At 34.7% G+C, this 21,535-nt stretch overlaps 1 protein-coding gene and 1 long non-coding RNA gene across 7 annotated transcripts in view; one reads left to right on the top strand and one right to left on the bottom strand.

The window, feature by feature from the left end:
• LOC123692119 (probable phospholipid-transporting ATPase IA) overlaps positions 1-21,535 on the top strand; it is a 108,694-nt gene that overhangs the window by 34,875 nt on the left and 52,284 nt on the right. Inside the window, exon 1 of one of the 6 annotated variants that reach the window (XM_045636768.1) lies at positions 11,959-12,175. The exons of the other annotated variants lie outside the window; for them this stretch is intronic. Coding sequence (XP_045492724.1) covers positions 12,133-12,175 — 43 coding nt within the window. The 5' untranslated portion in view covers positions 11,959-12,132. Of the gene's footprint in view, positions 1-11,958; positions 12,176-21,535 lie in introns of those variants that run through there. 6 annotated transcript variants of the gene reach the window in all.
• On the bottom strand, positions 1,385-21,512 carry LOC123692129. Its single transcript, XR_006751489.1, has 3 exons — positions 21,177-21,512; positions 14,121-14,261; positions 1,385-1,587 (listed from the first exon to the last, which is right to left on the bottom strand). It is a non-coding gene; the product is annotated as an uncharacterized LOC123692129 (long non-coding RNA).

Genomic DNA, 21,535 nt, shown 5'->3' with positions numbered 1-21,535 from the left:
CAACACTTCAGAAACAAAATAAAAGTTTGCAATACAGAGATATAAGCCACTATAGCTTTCTACCCGCAGCTTCGCCCGCGCAGTCAAAGAAAAACCCGCATAGTTCCCGTTCCCGTGGGATTTCCGGGATAAAACCTATCCTATTTTCCGGGGTAAAAAGTAGCCTATGTCCTTTCTCGGATATCAAAATATCTCTATACCAAATTTCATGCAAATTGGTTACTGGTGGTAGTTAAGGCGTGATTGAGTAACAGACAGACAGACACAGTTACTTTCGCATTTATAATATTAGTATGGATTATTTACCACAATTATTATCATTGAATTTACCTATATGTTTACAAGAAATGAAATAACAAATCTTGTACTACAAGACGTACGCGAAATAGATATCAAAAAGCAAATGAAGAGAGCGGTCCTGAGAAGTGATAGGTACTTACGGACACAAATATATAAGAAAATCAAAATAAAACATTTGAACATCAAACGCAATGAATAAGTTTATATCGAGCAATAAAATAAAATATATTATTCATATGGATGTCCTCACTCCTCGTAAATACATAAAATGTTTAATTTTTGTTATACTCAACATCTTTCCTACCTTATAATGACAGAAATAGAGTAGGTAGGTATCATAAAGTTATGGAAATTCAATATTAGTTTCAAAAATATTAGATAATGTGGTACTTTACCTGCATATCAAGTGTCATTAAGAATGAATCACTCTAACACTATAATAATATGATATTAATTATTATAACTAGGTTCTTATGACTCTGATGTCTGCTGTAGTAACTCTTAAATAATAAATCGTGGTGATCCGGTTGGCACAGTGGTTAAGTGTCCTGAATATTGCATAAAGACCGCGGATTCTATTACCGAAAAGGATGGATGAGGATTAAATTAATCATTGATTGAATATTTGGACGTATAAGACTTGATGGGTGCTACATTGTGTTCAAATACATATCCTTATCGTGTCTTTGTGTTAAACACACATAGAAATGTGTGAACAAGTGCGTGTGTAAACAAACGTGTGTGAGTGTGTGATGGTGAGTGATGGCGTGGCCAGGAGGCTCCCCGGATACTGTGGAGTTACCACTTCATCAGATCGGCAGTGAAGACACGCTGGATGGACTGGCTCTACCAGCAACCAATGTGGCTGACGGACAAACTAGAATCAGTAAGTTTTAGACTTGTTGAACGTTTTGGTTTGGAAAAAAAATCATACATGTCACACAACCTCCTTTTGATTATGTAGGTACCTACTCATGTTGTGTGTTGTACTTAAAAATATAAAAATAAAGAAATTAACATTCACATTAAATTACATTTATTGGACCAATTTTTATAACAAACATTTAATCCATACAATATTGATTTAAAATTGCAAAAATCTGACCACGAAGCGGGATGTGAAACGCTCTCGTTGGTTTACAAAATTTGCATATAAATGTCGTATAAAGTGTTGGTATCATTATTTTTCAATTGGCGAATCCAAATATTCTCGGCTGAGTCACGTCCACACTGACCGGGCTGTTTCGCGACGAAAACGCTTCGCGAGGCTGCTCTGTGTGGACACGCCTGTTAGAAATAGAAATAAAACAAAAACTTTTTATATTACAACTAGCTGACCCAGTAAACGTTGTTTTGCCAGGACACCCGTATCACTAGAGGTTATAAAAATAGTTTAAGTACCACCTCGGTTCGGAGTTCGGACCTATCTTAATATGTACTAAAACTAACTAGGTATGTACGTATAACAACGCAAAAAAATCGATCAAGTAATTTCCGAGGAGCTAGATCACAAAGCTGTGACACGAGAATTTTTATCTTCTAAGTAATATAATAAAAGCGAAAGTTTATAAGTATGTAGGTACCTATATGCATGATCGTTGCTCTTTCACGTGAAAACTGTTTTTATGTGCAGGAATAACCTAAATAGTAACATGCTTTTACCTACAGCTTCTTCCGCACGTGAAACCGACCCACAACCGCCCGGCACAGCTAATTTTTTTTTTTTTTTTTTTTTTTTTATTTATTTATTTACACTATATTTTAACACTATATAACCTTAACAAATTTTCGCCAAACTGTAAAACAGTTTGTTGGCGATGCGCTCCTACTTATTATAGATTACCCTGGGTTATACATTGCCAAATTAGTTGATAAACAAACACTTAAATACCGCTATAAATGACATACATAGTATAAAACAAAGTCTACATAGTATAAAACAAAGTCACATTTCTCTGTACCTATTTATACTTAAATCTATAAAACTAAGCAACGGATTTTGATGCAGTTTTGTTTTTCTTCAACTGTTACAGTGATTCAAGATGAAGGTTTCAGTATAAATAATCTATATTATGTTAAGTTTCAGCCAACGCGGGCGAAGCCGCGGGCGGAAAGCTAGTACTAGATATTTGACAAAATGTATTTTTTTAATTTACTCTTTACAGATCCTATTTTTAATTTATTATCGTCTAGTAAAATCGGGTACATGTTACAAATTTTTGGTATATAATATTTTCTAGATCGCTGGTCATAACAATTTTTTGTTATTGGTACATAAAATTTTCTTACTTTTGACGCTCTTGTATTAAATCTAAACTGTTTTACAATTTTAAAATCATTACTATAATATGTATCTATGGCATTTAAATATATAGCCTTATAATTTACAGGTAGGATGTTACAATATGGAAATAATTTGTCATAATTATTTTTAAACTTCTTTCGAACTTTCTTATGAACTAAATACTTAATTAATCTTACTTGTAGGTTCTTAATTTGATCTAAGTATGTTTTAAAAGTTAATCCATAACAACTCAGTCCATAACTTATTATTGAGTCAGCAAGTGCATAGTAAACAACGTACAGAGTATGTTTATTTAAAATCCGACTTAGGTAGTAAAACTGTCCCAAGACTGATCTCAAACGATTACACACATAATTTACATGTAATTTCCAATTAAAGTGTTTATCAATTGTCAACCCCAAATATTTAATATTGTCAACGACATCCAATTTACTACATACACAGTTAGTTTTATTATTATGTGCCGTGCCCCCGCCAAGACGAGCCAAGCGAACAAGCGAAGCGCACGGGCACTACCTACCTTTTCTCGAAGCGCTTCGACGTTTTTTTGAACCCTCATAACTTGGGTTTGGATTATGCTAGATCAACAAAATTTTCTGGATTTATTGTCAATAGCGGACTTATTGAACATATTAAGTTTTAATTACATTAGCTTTTATACTTCAGATTTTATTTATATCTAAAAAACGCTTATTTCGTCACTGACTCACTGATGATCATCAAAATTCTTAAGGTATTTCCTAATGTCCTAGAAAGCTGAAATTTTGTATGTAAGCTAGTATTAGCACACAAACAACAAAAAAATTATAAAACTTGTAACTTTCATCCCCCAACCCCTTAAACTAGGGGATGGGAGTTTGTATGAGACCTGTAATTTTAAATTAAATTTTGATGACGCTAGAGGTCTAATCTAATAATCTTAAACTTAGTTCCCCTAGATATATATATATATATATATAGGTACTCCTTGTTAAAAAAAAAAAAACTTTAATCGACATATAAAATATTGTTACAAACAAAAAATAGATAACTACAATAGCATTCCCTTACCAATTACGTGTGGCATACCACAAGGTTCGATTTTAGGCCCATTGCTTTTTTTAATTTATATTAATAATTTACAAGATTTAAAACTAAATGGTCATCTAACACTCTATGCGGATGACACCTGTCTGTTTTATTTTGGTCCCTCTATACATGACATGATAAAGCAAGCACAAAATGATTTATTTATTATATAATTAAAAATTAATATGTTCAATAAGTCTGCTATTGACAATAAATCCCGAAAATTTTGTTGATCTAGCATAATCCAAACCCAAGTTATGAGGGTTCAAAAAAACGTCGAAGCGCTTCGAGAAAAGGTAGGTAGTGCCCGTGCGCTTCGCTTGTTCGCTTGGCTCGTCTTGGCGGGGGCACTACCGTGCCCCCAGATATGTGTGGCCTATTAAATTAATTTGAAAAGCTGAGTTTTTAGCATTTTTATTGTGTGGTGAATAAATATATAGACACTTAGTTTTTTGTATATTGAGAATTATACCATTGTCATGTGCCCACTTACACACGTTCTCGAAATCACTCTGTACCTTGTCCACCATGACTGCTGTGTCGTTGCCGGCGAGCAGCAGGCACATGTCATCTGCGTACATACAGACCTTACAGTTCTTGACCACATTCGACACGCTGTTCACATGCATAATATAACCAACCGGGCCGAAAACGGAGCCGGTCGGGACTCCTAGCTCCTAGCTATTTAAAGTAGTATATCTATACTATATATTATGTAACTAGCTGTGCTCCGCGATTTTACCCGCAGTGCTCCGCTCCTGTTGGTCTTAGCGAGATGGTATATAGCCTTCCTCGATAAACGGGCTATCTAACACCGAAAAGATTTTTCAAATCGGACCAGTAGTTCCCGAGATTAACGCGTTCAAACAAAGAAACTCTTCAGCTTTATAATATTAGTATAGATTATGTACTGTGTAGATACGAGATACCTTTGACGTAGAGGAGAATGGGTGTAATGAGTTAATACAGCGGTTGTAGCTTGCCTTTGATGGCAATAATTTGATATTCTAATGGCCGGTCTCTACTCTCTATAATATAATAATGCTAAAGCACAAAGCAACCTTGTTAATTATATAAAGGCTTATTTGACCAATTACTGCGTTGCTAGGTTAATGTTACGGTAGTTGTCGCTCCTCCTGCGAATTCACTATGTGTCACACCTTCATCGTTTATTTCCTCCTTCTATTCATTTTCTTAACGTTTTGTTTTATAGGTTTTAAAATTCTCTGATACAAAATTCATTCATATCCAAGATTCGTTCTGATTTTAACGCCAGCGCTATCAAAATTAATAAAATCTCAATTCATTTAATCTTCATTCACCAAATATCATTAATAACCTTAGAACATTCTGGAATATTGCGCTTTGCAAAAGGATTATCACCCCTCCACCTAAGAGACGTTGAGCGGTTTATCATTTCAATAGATGTAGGTAGTCTGTAGTACCTACTTAGAACAATATCTATAAAATTACTTTCTCTTCAATAAATTGATATTAATGTATCATATTTTTATAAAATAATAACATTATCCGATCGCAATACAAATAAAACACAATGGAAACGATACGTGTGAAATATCGTTTTGACGTTTCACGGTAAAATAATGTGCAATTTATGTTCTGTAGTGATAAAGAAATAAATGTAATTTTATATTTCCTACGTGCGAAATACTGTCTCCTTGAAGTTAACGAAGTGAATACAAAGATGGTACTTATTTAGAAAAATATACTTTACTTAGATATACTTAACTATTTACTTACTTAGTTGATATTATTATGAAGACGAAAGTTATATTTTGTTTGTTATTACCTACATCCTTACGATTGAAATCAAAAACTACAAAATCGATTTTAAAAATTCATAAAAAAAAATTTAGGCATGACGCATCGATTACTATACAAGAAAGCCCCTTTATTTCGGTAATATACTTAAATTTAACGAAGATAAAAGCCATTTTTTCAAAAAATATTTATTAACTGTGCCGAAACAGCTCGCAGGTGTCATGGCGTAGGCGTGACGTCACTCTTTAGTAAATACGTAATTTTTTGTACGCATTGCGAAGAAAATTAAAAAAAAATATTTATTTAATATGTGTTATAGAAACGAATTTCAAAGTTTATAAGTGGTGTGCAGTATTGCAGTGTAAATCCACATAAAAATAATGCTCAAAAATGTGTTAGTAATTATTTCAAGCGAGAAAATAATAAGAAATGATTGTATAAAGTTGGCGCAGAGAACCCCGAAACCACGTATTCGTGGTTTCGCAATTATATTTCTGTTCTGAGTCGATAAAGCATACGTGAAACAATAGAAAATAAATAAAAATGCGTATTCTCAACATATTCATAACGACAAAATACATCTGACGTGAGTTGTTTACTTAAGCGTGACGTCACGCGTGTTTTAGTCACAATGGCCAACTGCAGAATTTCAATGTTTTATTTTATTTGTTATCTCATTAATCTTAATGTTTTTAAGATTTTTAAGTCACTATATTTAATTTATTTATCATACATTTTCCCTTAAAAACACTAATACGATCATTTATGGATACTGTCGTCATGCCTATAGTGAACCCGGAACAAGTGGCAAGTTGATATTTCGTAAAATATACCACGTTTTAAAAATTCAATTTATGTTATTACTAGTGGTCCGCCCCGGCTTCGCCCGTGGTACATATTTCGCAATAAAAGGTAGCCTATGTCCTTTCTCGGGTTTCAAAATATCTCCATACCAAATTTCATGCAAATTGGTTCAGTAGTTTAGGCGTGATTGAGTAACAGACAGACAGAGTTACTTTCGCATTTATAATAATAGTATGGATTAGAGTTATGCATATGCGTTCAGAAACACAATAAAGTTTTGATAAAAACAATTTTCATCATGTAAGCAGATGATTAATTACAGTCTTACTTAGGTTCCTACTTCCTCCCATTAGTTGGTCAATAGCTACATAGTTACTAAGCTACCTCAACACCAGCTGGAGCTGATTTTTAAAAGTACTTTTAATAGAGTAAAGCTTTTATATACATATAATAACTAGGTATCCGCCCGCGGCTTCGCCCGCGCAAAAAAACCCGCATAGTTCCCGTTCCCGTGGGATTTCCCGGTTTGCGTCATTTTCCCGGGATAAAAAGTAGCCTATGTCCTTTCTCGGGTATCAAAATATCTCCATACCAAATTTCATGAAAATTGGTTCAGTAGTTTAGGCGTGATTGAGTAACAGACAGACAGACAGACAGAGATCTTTCGCATTTATAATATTAGTATGGATTAGCAACGATATTACTTGTTAGGCTGGCTAGTCTGGCTCCGTACTTACCTACTATGCGCATGGTGGCTCTGAGGTTAGCGACTGAAAAATATTGTTGATGACCATTTTGTTAATGTAGGTTCAATCCTTTCTTTGTTTGCAACTAGATTTTAATTGGTATTTCGTAGACTGTATCTGTAAAATGTAAATACACACCGAAACCTCCGACGTTGCAACTTTGTGTTCTGTTGTTTGTTGGTTGATTTATTTTTCTTTCGTTATTTATATAAAATATCCAACACCTTAGCCCAAAAAATAACGAACACTGAGCAAATAATCATAAATTTAGTGAACTTATTCGGAAATTACCTATACGCATGCACACATTTCACATCCTAATTTTACTTCAGACAGTCCTTGTAACATTTATTTCTGTTTTAAAATACACGTCTTCCCTTAATTTAATATAGCACTTGCAATATATAGAATTAAATAATCCCGAACTAAGCTGCATAAGTCGAGACGCCTGTACGAGTGTCTAGAATCTAGATTGTCTAAGATCGCGTCTTTAATTGCAAAAGGAAATTGTTGTAACTTCTTATTCCCATTTCTTTAGACTAAGTTACTGTAGAAAAGCGGGATTAAATGTTTCTTATTTTATATTAGTAAAATATATTTTCCCTAAAAATATTCAACACATCCAATTAATTTGTGGAGGAGGCGAAGTTAACACGTTCACTGCGGCACATAAATATCTGTACTTTCCATTACTGCGTTACGGGTCGTTTTAAACCTTGTCCTATACCAGAGATTGTGGCGGCACGAGGCATATTAAACCCCGCCGCCCGTAGGAGACCAAAATCGTTTTTTTGGCGCCAAATAAGACAAAGTATGCGGCTTTTGTCGTGATTATTATTAACAATGAGTTCATTAACCTAAATCTACCGTCGCCCATGGTTAGTTTAGTTAGTTTAGATTCTAGGGGTAAAATAAAATGTGGGGTCTGATGTACCCCATACCGCACTGAACAATAGCAGTTTTTCATATAATTTAGTGATGGGAAAAGAAATATCGATTTTATTTAATTGTATTTATTTATCAAACTTATGGATGTTTTTCATTAAAACAGGCAACACAGGTTTGCAACCAGTGCATTCTGTGAGAATTTTCTTTACCTTTTTCGGCCTCACGACTTGTTAAGAAGGTGCGGAGTTTTTCGTAACATCCTACACATCTACTTACTCTTCTTTGATCCCTTTAAGAGATGATGTGCCTTGTTTGTTGGCTTGTTGACTTGGGCAAGAGTTAAATTTTTGATGAGCCATACACCGATTGCCGGGTGTTTTGGATTTGCCGCTAGTTGATTCAATGAACAAACACACTAATAGTAATCATGATTATCAACCTATTTGAAGAAAGTTACTCAACATGTCACATTCACGATTCTATTAACGATATTTATTATAACGAGTAATTAGGATGTTTGAAAATTACCTGTATCAACATTCAAGTCCTTCTTTGTAAAAGCTTCAATAAGTTGTTCCACAAATAGTCTCGAATGCGTTACACAACACTAACCGCGTGAAGCTAGCTTAGGATGCGGTACGAGGTGCGTGGTGGTACGAGGTGTTCGCAACCTCGTTCCGCACTGTGTTAGAATTTTTATTTGTTCAGTGCGGCACGAGGTCTAAGAAACCCGGTATTAAGATCGGTATACCATTGAACTAGAAATCAATAGCACATCTCAGATATATAGATATCACTTTCCTACACTGAACCAGATGGAAGTTATGCCTCCCGCACGACAGAGAAGTTTAAGTTGTTTCCTACCGCTATAACGACGAGACACGGACAGGGTGTTTCAAGCCCTGTTTCGCAGCTAACGTGTTAATGTGAGGTAAAAAGAATTTAGGTCTACAAATACAAATTTGAAAGAAAGAAAGAAAATAAGTACGTTTAATCACAAATACTTTTACAAATTTTTGACTTATAACTAAACACTTTACATGGAAAAAAAATAAATCTTAAAATACATTCAACATATCACACATAACACATTCAAAAATATCTTAATATCGTATTCGTGATTAGGTGGACTACTCAGCATTTGCCTCTCCGTATTAGAGGAGAGGCGCCGGTTTTCAGTAGTCCCCTCGACTTGCTACGCTTGGAGCGTTAGTACGGTATTCTGGCAGGTTAAATTATAAGAGCTAATACATAATTTAAAAAGTAAAAAAAGAAAAAACAATAGGTGATTATTTATTTATTTATTTATTTAAATTCTTTATTTAACACACACAAAAAAGATTAACACAAAAATAAAAAGAACAAAAAAGAAAATCATAGCATGTTAAATAGGCGGCCTTATCGCTATAAGCGATCTCTGCCAGGCAACCTTTTAACGATTAAATGTTATATAGATAGTTAAAGTAGTTAAAATTAACAATCCATAATATGTAGATAATAAACTTACTTGTAAATACATAATACTTAAATATAAAAGGATTACTGAGGTTAAAATAAATAATATATACATATTACATATACCTAGTCTGGTCATAAGTTCTGTCACATATGTTTTATTAAACAAACAAAAAGTTACTTTTGTATATTTATTGTTTTATATGTGGCAATAAAGCTTACATATAACTTAATAATTTCGTATAAAAATTATTCAAAATGGCATCCATGTTTTGCGATACAAGCTTTCAACCTCCGCGGCCAGTCGTCTGTCGCAGCACGCACCGTGTCCATGTTTATTTCAGCAGCTACTTTAATAATGGATGCTTTGAGTAACTCCAAATTTGGGTGGGATTTAGCGCAGGTTCTCTCCTCTAAATATTACCAGATTTTATAACCCAGAGGATTCAGGTCCGGGTTAGAAGATGACCAATCTTCATGACGAATGATGTCAATCTGATGGGCGGCCAGCCAACTTTGGATACTCTTGGCTTTGTGGGCAGGTGCTGAGTCCTGCTGGAATACCTAGTGCTGATTTTTTAACATGTTCCGAGAAGGAGGTTTGGCGAGGTTTGTCAGGAGCGTATTTTGATAAACATTGACACTTGTTTTCACAGGCTTTTCACAGAAAAACACCTCTGTTAGGCTAAAATAAGACACTTCCAGGAAAACCATTACTGATAAGGGGTGATGGCTGCGTTGGACTCGAGATACACGTTGACAAGCTTCTTCACTACTGTGGGTATACACTTTGATATTCTGTTTGTTGCAGCACTCCTCCACGGTAAAAAAATTTTCATCTGAAAACAGGATTTCACGATGCATTTTTCTCGCGTATCGTTTAAGTAAAGCGCGACATTTATCCAGTCTTAATTTCTTTAAGCGTGTGTTAAGAAGATGCGATGTTTTTCTACAATAAGCCCGTAGTCCTAGTTCCTCGTTCAACACCTTTTTAACTGTGGTACTGCTAAGGCCCATCTGCAGTGCTAACTTTTTTCGATTTCGGACCGGATTTTTCCTTATTCGCACCTGTACTGCATTTATCACTGCTGTCGTCCAAATCGTACGACAAAGACCACTTCTATTCATATCTTCTACTCTTGAATCTTACTTAAACCGTTTTATAGTGCAATAAAAAAATCTCTGTGTTATTTGTAAATTTTAAAGGAAACTGAAAATTTCTCTCGGCGCGTAATCACTACGATGCAGAGCAAGAACAACGACTCTGTCTTCTTTTTGCGTCCACTACATTGTAACAAATACGTTATTCTAATAAAATGTGTCGTTTTTTAACGCATAAAATAATCAAAAATCGAACGTGAAAAAGAAATTTGCGGTAAATATTAAAAATTTGAAAATCTAACATAATGACAGAACTTATGACCAGACTAGTTATATAGAAAAATGTAAAATATACGTAACGTCTTTCTTTTCTTTCTTCTTTCTTTTCTTTCTTTCTAACAATATATGTGTATAATGAATAAAAACTAAATATGAAATAAAAGTGATACGAAATACTTCTATAAAAGTCGTATTACTTAAATACCCATAAAGTTCTTTGTTCTTATAATAACATTTTATAAAAGAGACAAAGAAAACCTAATTAATAAAACATGTATTTAATTTATTGAAAAGTTTTCAGATCTTTTCTTATAAGTAACTCAAGATTGACCTTATAACATTTATATCTAGTTACCTACTTATTTTTATTTTTATTCAAAGTTTATATTAGGAATTAGCGGTCCGACCCAGCTTCGCCCGTGGTATATAGTTCGCAATAAAAGGTAGCCTATGTTCTTTCTCAGGGTCTAAAGATTGTCGGTGCCAAATTTCATCAAAATAGGTTGAGATGTTTAAGCGAGAAAGCGTAAAAGACAGGCAGACAGACAGTTACTTTGGCATTACATATTCAAAGAGAAAACAATAAACAAATAAACTATTTGTCAATTCCTAAATTTGAATGCCAGGTACGTACTCAGCAAAAAGACAACGTATATGCGCGCGCGGTGATTCCCTACAAGTGGCTATAATATTAATTTTGTAAGCCACAAATCGTTTGCGTAACGCCACAATAAGATAGGGCGGCATTCACCTTGTGTATGGCTTCCAGAGTCGTACATTCTATTGGTGGAGCCCTGAGTATATCAAATGGAGCCATTGGGGCCCCGTTCAAACAAAAAACAATTCTTCTTGTAAAAACTGTAACTGAAAAGTAAACTACATAATTTAAATAATGAACTTCTAGCACTCTTTATATTTTTACTAGCTTGATGTTCCATATTTGTAATGTGCATATTAAAAAATTAACACATAATATAGGTATACAGTGGGATATTTTTTTTCAAAATAACAATTATTATTCAAATAATTTTATGAATCAATTTACTTCAGTCGACATTACATCATCGACCTCAACCTCCATCGAATACTAAATTAAAACATCATCAAAATCACCACGTTTCTTGACATAATAAAAAAATCGCATGAATGAATACTCTTCACCTGTGGGGCTTCACACGATTGAGTGGCGAGTCCGCGCCGTCCATCACAGCCGGCTATCACGTCCACCTCGACCACCAGTCTCGAGCACGCAGCCCCGCGGTCACCATGTTGGTGCAGATCCTCATCATGATGTACATCGCCACCTGCCTGCTGTTCTACGTGGCCCACGTTATCGACTTCTATTTCACTGCGTTGTGAATCAATGTGTGAGGATGGATTCGTTGCTACGCTAGGCTGTAGAGGATGGTGTGGTTGCAGACGATCTTCAAAAAGTTTACACCGCTTGGTGAGTGATTTGTAGAAGGAAGTTCTTTAGTGCAAGGATTCAGGGTTGTGTTATCTTTTAAAGTAAGCAGTTCCCAAATTAAGAATCGTTAACTCAATCAAACCACTGTATTAGCCGTCAGGTGTTATAACAACGGAAATTTTTTATTTGTTATTACAAATATCGGCAATCGTATACCTATATTTATAAGTAAACCTACTACCCTACATAAGCTAAAAAAAGACTAAGCCATCCATGATACAATAATTAAACTCAAAAAAGGATCATTTCTTTTTTAAACATAATATTTTAAAAGCAAAGCAATTTGTAATAAATCTATTTAATTACAGCCAATTATATTACACAGTATCGTCTATCAGAGCTTAATTGCTATGAAGGCTTTATTGGTATTTTTTCGCTAACAGTTAATTTATAGTAGTTGTTACTTTTTAATGCCTTGTATATGCACTATAGGAATCCTGGTAATATTATAAATGCGAAAGTTTGTTAGGATGTGAGTGTGTTTGTTACTCTTTCACGCAAATTCTACTGAACCCATTAAAATGAAATTTATCACACATATAGAGGGTAACTTGGATTAACACAGGATAGGTTTTATCCCGGAAATCCCACGGGAACAGGAACTATGCGGGTTTTTCTTTAAAAACGCAGGCGAAGCCGCGGGCGGTAAGCTAGTACATATATTATAAATTATACAAAAAAAGATTTACAATTTTCGCCTTTGAACACACAATTTTTGCTTCTTCAAACTGAACTCATTATTTTCTTCATGGAAGATGAATCAATAATTTTTTCTTGCTACGACTTTTCCTGTTATTCCCCGCTTTTTATTTCAGACGCGATATACATATAATAAAATACAATAGAAAATTAACGAGAACAAACCGCACAAGAAATTATTGGCTTCTATTCCTACAAATTTCAAACTAAATGCGTGAACCACAGAATCATTTCCATAGCTCATTCGCGGGATGCAGTAATAATGTTCTATTTCGAGTACCTGTGAATTAATTAATTACGTGATCAACAACTGAACTCGTGTTGAAATTGTTAATTTATGTCTATTCTCATTCTCTGTGACCTAATTTGTATGCCCTATTGTGTTTACTGTTCATTGCTACTATTGTTCTAAACCTGTCACCTGTGCGGTCAAAGGTGACTCGGACAATGATAAGGATTTCTCCCACGTGCAATATCTCCTCGCAGTTTCATCTTCGTATTTTATTGATCCTTTGTTGCATAAGTATTATGAAAGTGAAGAGCTAAGAATTGAGATTTCAATGTTTTTGTAATCCGTGGTTTTAGGTAAGTATATCGTAATATAGGTATCGTATACATACGATTGACTTGGTCCAATATATTCTTCTAATGGCACACAGTGCGCTAAGCGGGGTTCATAGTAGGTACATATATTATCTAAACATACTTAATATACCTATCTATTTTTATTTACGACGCAATAAACCTAAAACTTAAAAAGCGGTAGTTGCTATAAAGCCTGAAACTGTACAAGCACTGTAACAACTAGAAAAGTAAGATAATAATCTGGACCGTTCATAAAAGGCAGATGCTGGCATTATGACGGAGGCTTATGGGCTAAGTGGAACCGCCTAGATAATGAGATAACAGATGTAAGTGCTAACATCTTGGCCTTGTAAAGACCTGCGATCGATCGCGCTTACCCATAAAATATGCATCTAAATATATTCATAGCTAAGCTACAAAGCTTAATGCAATTTGATATAGGAATAATAAACCTGCTTATTGTTGTTACGCATAAGGTTTATTTTCGCTCATAATATAGGTACTTACGAGGATGATTAAATTTTTCCTGAATTTTATAAATGGGTTAACTAGATTATAATAAATTTTCTGAAAGAGTATAAGGTACTCAAGTAGATACTTAACTACGTATTATAATAATTATAACAGTCAGAATGCAGACCTGGCGGCTCAGTGGTGAAGACCTTAGATTATAACTTATAAGTGAAGACCTCAATCTTAAATCATAATGGCGGTTCGAACTTCGAGACCGTGCAGGAAATAAAATGTTCATTTTATCCGCGTATTATCCACATCATTGAATCTGTAACGGTGAAGAAAAACATCATGAGGGAACCGGCATGTCTCAAAATAAAAAAATTCAATGTCATACTTATTATTATAATATTGTGACATTTATATAAATTTATAAAATAGAAAAAATTCAATCACGAGGCGGGACTCGAACCCGCATCCTTCGCGCCATTCCGGGCTCATATCATAATATCATTCACAAGTGGCTGAGTTGGTTAGGCATCCGCCCCGGAATGAAGCGAAGGATACGGGTTCGAGTCCCGCCTCGTGATCGAATTTTTTCTATTCTGTATAAATTTATATTTATAAAGCATTTGAATGCCATAAAAACCAAAAAATATAAACTGTGACATTTATTCTGCCTACCCGCACTTCCACAAACCCTCGTCCTTCATACATAGTTAGCCCACGCACTACTATTTACTATATAATACTATTTTGCACACGCCTTCTTTTACGAATTTAAAATTCTACTCCAGAAGTGGTATTGTTTTGTTCTTCATCTTTATCAACCACACCAAACAACCAACATAACGCCAAAATCAAATACAAAACGTATTGTATTTATTCCCAAATCAGTTTCCGCAAATTTACAAATCGTAATGTGTCTTGCTCACACGCAATGCAACGGGGACATGTTAGAATTGCAAGACGTTACAACCCTACATTGAATAACAATGTACCTACGTTACGTTACGTACACGTAACGTTAGTAAAAGTAAAGTAAAAGTAAAAATTATTTATTCTTTAAGACACGTATACATCAGTCATAATACATACATTAAATAGTGCTTAATACAGTTTCTTAAAGAAAAACGTTAAAACACAGGAAATAAAATCATTGGTTCCCGCACTAGGCAATGCCTGTCCTGCGGGACCGTGAAATGTTTAACAATTTTATAAACAGAGCGGCGATTATGTTATGGTATACATATATTTAAAATTCAGATTTAAATTTAATACATTAACATAATACAGATTAAAAATTAAATTAGATTAAAAATTCATACAAACAATAATTAAACAAAAGTGAAAAAAAAAAAATTAAGAATAAAATGATGGTCATAATATAAAAAAAATTGATATGATTTCATAGCAATCGTCAATGAAAAAGGCCTGTTTCATACCGATTACAATCACACTGGCTTAAACAAATGCCACAAGAAATATTCAAAAAAGTTGAAGACGAACAAATTGCTCAGTCTTAGCATAGTCCCAGGAAAGAAGCAATTTTGTTAGCATGTCTTTAGTTATGCAAGTATTTTTAGATAGGTTCAAGTGTCTGATAATTTTATTATGTAAGAGCGGCCACATATAATTAGGTGCACGTTTTGCAAAAGAGGTTTTTAATCTGGGAAGTGATAAGTTATTTCGTCTGCTGTGGGAGTCTTGTGTAGATGCAGTTGCTTTATTAATCCTGAGAACTGAATTTAAAATGAAAAGGCGTCTAACACTAAGAACTTTACATTCAGAATAGAGGGTCGACGTCGGGTAAAGAAATGGTCTCTTTAACATGACTTTAAGAACAGATCTCTGAGCTCTTTCGAGTGTTATAAGAGCAGAGGATGGAGCAGAACCCCAGATCGATACGCAGTAAGTAATAATAGGTTGACATAACACTTTGTAAATCCTCATAAGAATATTAAGACTTACTTTATTTCGCAGGTTCTTCATAATATATATTAATTTCCTAGAACGTTTAGCAGTTGCGTTGATGTGAGGTCGAAAGGAGAATCGTTCATCAATGATGACACCCAGGTATTTAGTGTCATGGGATACTTCGATAGAGACACAACTACAACATCCCGTGACTTCAGCAGAGCTACTTATTGCACAAGTGTGTATGAAGAGAGGAGTGTTGTCTTTAGGCGCAGACCTAACAGTTTTATGAAATCTTAAAAATTTAGTTTTCTGTGTATTTAAGGTGAGGAGGTTATTATTTAGCCATATTGCAACTTTTGCCAGGCCACGCTCAGCGGCCGTTATACAATTCTTCCATGTGGAACCATGGAAAACCAAGGCTGTGTCGTCTGCGTAACATATCATATCACCCTGATCAATGGATAATGAAAGCAAGTCATTGATGTAAGCGAGAAAAAGAGTGGGACCCAGGATACTACCTTGCGGGACCCCGAAAGACACGTGTTCAGACCTACTCAGAAAGGAATCTATTTTAAGTTGTTGGGTCCTGTTTGTTAGGTAACTTTGGAACCAATCTAATGCACAGCCTCTAATTCCCATACATTCGAGCTTACGTAGCAAAATTGGTGTAGATACAGTATCGAAAGCCTTTTTAAGATCAAGGAAAACCCCTACGCAAGCCTTTCCTTTATCTAGGTGAGAAGAAACTAAGTTTGTTAAGTGGCTAACGGCATCTTCCGTTGACTTAGCTTTACGGAAGCCGAACTGGGTGTCAGCCAAGAGCTTGTTAGACTCTAAGTATTTGATCAACCTTTTACTTACACAACGTTCCAATATTTTAGAGAAGGTTGAGAGCAGAGATATAGGTCTATAATTACATGGGTCACTACGACTACCTTCTTTATGAATGGGTGTGATTATAGCGGTTTTCCATGGTTCTGGGAATACTCCCTTTGCCATACTTAAGTTAATTATAGCTATAAGAGGCTCGAGGATGTAAGGTGCAATTGCTTTAATAAGACTGTTATTTAAGCCATCATATCCTGGACTGCTACTATTACTAAGGGATTGAATGATGCTACGGATTTCGTGGCAATCAGCTGGTTCAAAGAAAAAAGAATTTACAGGAGAGCTTTTTAAGGTAACTTTAGAAGCTAGTGATATCTCAGTTTCATTGAATTTATTCAATGTAGCACTAGCCAGGCTTTGACCTATGGAGGAGAAGTATCTGTTACAGGTGTTAAGCGATAGCAACGGATTGCGTTCCAGGTTTAGCAATCCCACAGGGTCCTTTCTATTCTTAACGGTGCCAGTAACACTTTTGATTTGTTTCCAGAATGTTCGAGGTTTGTTTTCAGCTTCAAGAAGTATCTTCGAGTCATAAGCATCCTTCAGCTTACGTAACAAGGTAATATAAAAGTTTCTATAACGCGTGAAGATCAATCTTTTCTGTTGGTTATTGGGGTCTAATCTAGAAAGCAAATGGAGCCTATCCTTAGTCTGACTGCATCGTATAAGTCCAGGTGTCATCCAATTCTGAAGATTATTTTTGCGTCTGCTGATGTGAGTAGTTTGTATGTGACTTTTAACAGAGTTTGTAATAGTAGTCATAAAAATATTGGTAGCTTCTGTGACACAGTCAGATTTCAAGATTTCACACCAGTTAGATTCCTTAAGATCGTTGATGATTCCATCGACGTCCACTTTTTGCCTGAGTTTTTTGCGTTTAGCAGTATTCTTGTGAGAAGATAAAATCCCTAGAATGATTAGGTCATGATCAGTCACGTCAGAAGTACAGACAATCGACTCGCCTGTATATTCCGTTTGTACAAAGAAATGATCCAAACAAGTTTTGTTATGTGTAGGCATATTGATTGCACTAAGGTAACCAAGCTCAGCCATACGAGAGAGATATTCAGATGACAAATCGTAGGTTCTGGAGGAATCTAGTATATCAATATTTATATCCCCTGTTATGATTTTACAAGTAAAACCCTTTATGTCTTTTAAAACGCCAGAGATAGACTCGAGAAAAGTTTTAGTGTTGAGAGAGGGAGAACGATATATAGCAATAAGATGAGTATTCCAGTCTGGTATTACTACAGATAAACATTCAGATTCCTCGATAGATAGTTCAGTTACTGTTGCCATCCAAGTATCTCTAATATACACCACAACACCGCCAGCCTTAGTTTTATGCTTTGTTGTGCAGTACGAGGTGTAGCCATCCATTTGGGGGATTACAGTCGCAAGTGGAAGCCAACATTCAGTGAAAACAATTACATCAAAACTAACAGAGAATCTCTTTAAGCTAACTTGGAAAGGGAGGAAATTTTTATTTAAGCTTCTAATGTTACTACACAAAATTCGTATATTGTACTTGCTGAGAATTTGAGAAGAGTGTTCGGGAGAAGTTATATTATGACAAACTATGCTATTAGAGTTGTCTATTTCACCAATTATATCTAAAAGAGCCATAGGATGGTGTTAAGACTGGAGCAGTATCTGAAAAAGCTAAAAACTGGTGTGGCATAAAAGCAGTCCTTGCAAAGCAGTGCGATTGTAACTAATTTAAGCAAAAATAAAATTTGTTCATAATAACAGGCAAATGAATTATAAATTGTAATGAACGATTTAATATTAATAGAATATACAATAATATTGGACAAACAAAAGGCCATAAAATAGATAAGTAATAAAGTGCGCAAATTTATACAAAAAATAGCTTTCTGGTGGTTGAATAGAGCAGTACTAGTTAGCAGAATGAAAAGGCATACGAAGCAAATCGTCGCTCGATTGGATTTTAATTGCTGGACTCCCAGTGCGTTTACGAATATAGATGGAACCATTTTTAATCCAGCAGTATTTAAAGTTAGCATCGGAGGCTGCTCTTCTAGTGTCTCGAAATAACTGCCTTTTTTCGCGTGTTAGACGTTCGTTTACGTAGACCTTTCGCTCCGGCCCATGTCCAACAATGTCCTTACTATGCAATGTTCTACGAGATCTTCCAGCTTTTAGGAACAAGTCACGAACGATTTTGCGAGTGAAGCGGATTATAAGTGGTCGACGTTGAGCTGGGTAATTGGAATCAGAATTTGAGTCTTTACTGTGGTGTCGTGGACCCGCTCTTGTGACACTATCAAGATCGTTTTCCGTTATATTCACTCCTATTTTGTTGGCTGTAGTCATAGCTAAATGAATGGGGTTTTCCGAAGATTCCTCCTCGATTCCTATTACTTCCAGTTCATTTATTAGGAAAGCCTGCGAACGAAAATCTAGCTCTTGGCGCAAAGAATTAATTGTAGATTTAAGTTCAACATTTTCACGTTGTTTAGCTTCAAGCTCTTGTATTTTTGAGGAATGAACAGCTTTAATATCTTCTAGATTCTTTTCGCAGAGAGCAAGTGACGACACAAAACTTGCCATGTCGTTCTTAAAAGTCAACACAGTCTCACGAAGAAGACGAATTTCTTCTGTAAGGACCTGCACATCAGAAGAGTAATTGGAAGTTTCAATAGATGCCTGGGTTAGGGGGCTGTTGAGATGTTCCACTTTCTTTCGTTTACGACTATTTTCTATAACTGCGTTAGAGCGCGCCGGAGTAGTTGAATTGTCTCCACCTTTCTTACCCAGTACCTGGCATTCTGGACAAATCCACTGAGTATCACTTTCATCACCGACAGTACAATTTCCAATGCAAAGGATGTGGAAACGTACGTAAAAATAGTAAGCAATCGCATTACATAATAACAACAATATTTATTAAAACTAAAAAAAAACCAATTACTTGTGTATTATACAAACCAGGCTATATACCCGTAGTTGGTGATTAATAATAACACGACTCGACAAAAAAAATTTCGTTCTTTGTCCTAAAGTTTATACTATTATTTTCCAGTTAGTTATGCACAAAAACGAAAAGAAAATACTTTTTTTCGGCATAAAGTTTGCTTTTGTGTTAATTAAAAAAAAAATCCGAAGTTATCGGAAGCAAAGGTTAAAGCTTGGGTTTTAGTTGGTCCGCAAATAAGACAGATTTTCGCCGATGAAAAATTTCCAACGTTGCTGAATCGTACTCAAAAAGCAAGTTGGAACAGTTTTAAAACAGTAGTTTCTGGATTTTTAGGAAAAAATAAAGCTGAAAACTACGAAAAGTTGGTTGAGGATATTATGCTTACAAATTATAAGGCCATGGGCTGCAGGATGTCTTTCAAAGTACATATGCTGCATGCTCATTTGGATAAATTTAAAAACAATATGGAAGCCTGTTCCGAGGAGCAAGGAGAACGATTCCATCAGGACATCATGAATTTTGAACAACGCAATCAAGGCCAATACAATGAAAACATGATGGGCGACTATATTTGGGGTTTATTGAGAGAAAGTAGCTAAGATCATAAAAGAAAAAGTGATAACTGCGTTAAAAACAAACGACTTCAAACTTGCACTTGCAAAATTTACAAATACCTACAGACAAAAATGCTCATAAAATACAAACTACTGGGCCTATCCCAATAAAATTTTTATGGGCCCCCCGCATCGAAGAAAAAAATAATCACGTAAATCGGTTCAGAAACCTCGGAGTAATCGGTGTACATACAAAAAAAAACATACCGGCCGAATGGATAACCTCCTCCTTTTTTTTGAAGTCTGTTAAAAAGTAAAAGTGTGCACTTTTAAGTTATTTTCCACTTTTCTGTAAACCTAATTTGATAGTAACTAAAACTTAATAAAAATAATAAACATTTTTATTTCAATAGTTTTATTTTCAATAAAAAATTAAAATCCGAGATTTTTTAAAATTTCGTTCAATCAGTCTTAGCACAAAAGCAAAGTTTTTCATGCCATATATTTTTTTTTCCGTCTAATTACGACCTAAATACCGAAATTTAATGCTTTGCAATCAAAGTCAAATTTCATGGTGACCCGTTGTAATTTAATTTCGAAAAATAACAAATAGGTAACTAGGTACTTACCTAAAAAAATTACTTAAACGTAAAAGGCCATAAAAAGCGCGCCCTGCAGAACAACCGCGTGTTTACTTTTTATTTTATGGCCGGTTGTGACCAATGCAAAGAGCTTTTACCACGAGTTTTACCACAATAATTTGGCAAATAAATTAATATAAATTTGAATTTGAATTTGAACCACAGGTAACAATCAGAAAACTTACTCTCTTTACTTACCAACTCAACTAATCAACGGTGTAATTAGAATAAAAAAGATACAGTAGAGAACCGTTTTATTTTAATTTATATTATAGGTAAATAATAAAGTTGCTTACATTTAAAAATATTATCTTCTCTGGCTTCAAAAACAGTTTGAAACTGTTTTATAGTTGAACAAAGTAGGTACTAGGTAGTGAACTAGTAATGAAAAACTGAAATTCAATATGCTACACCCTGTGGCTACACCACACCGTTTACGTCAGCAAAATTTAATTAACTACTATTCTACCAACTTTATTTTTACCTCAGAGCAATAAATAATTACACTTGTTTACAGTATAATTTAAATGCTATAATTCTTTATTTAAATTCGTCACTGGTTTTCGTTTTTATTATATTCTTAAAATATAATTAGAGAAAGAGCTTGATTTAGAGAGATTTAGTATTGCAGAGACAAGAGCACAGACAAGAGTAA

This window comes from Colias croceus, chromosome 5 (assembly GCF_905220415.1).
Source record: "Colias croceus chromosome 5, ilColCroc2.1".
Lineage (NCBI taxonomy): Eukaryota > Metazoa > Arthropoda > Insecta > Lepidoptera > Pieridae > Colias > Colias croceus.
The sequence above is the reverse complement of the archived record's forward strand: the minus strand, read 5'-3'. Positions and strand labels throughout refer to the sequence as shown.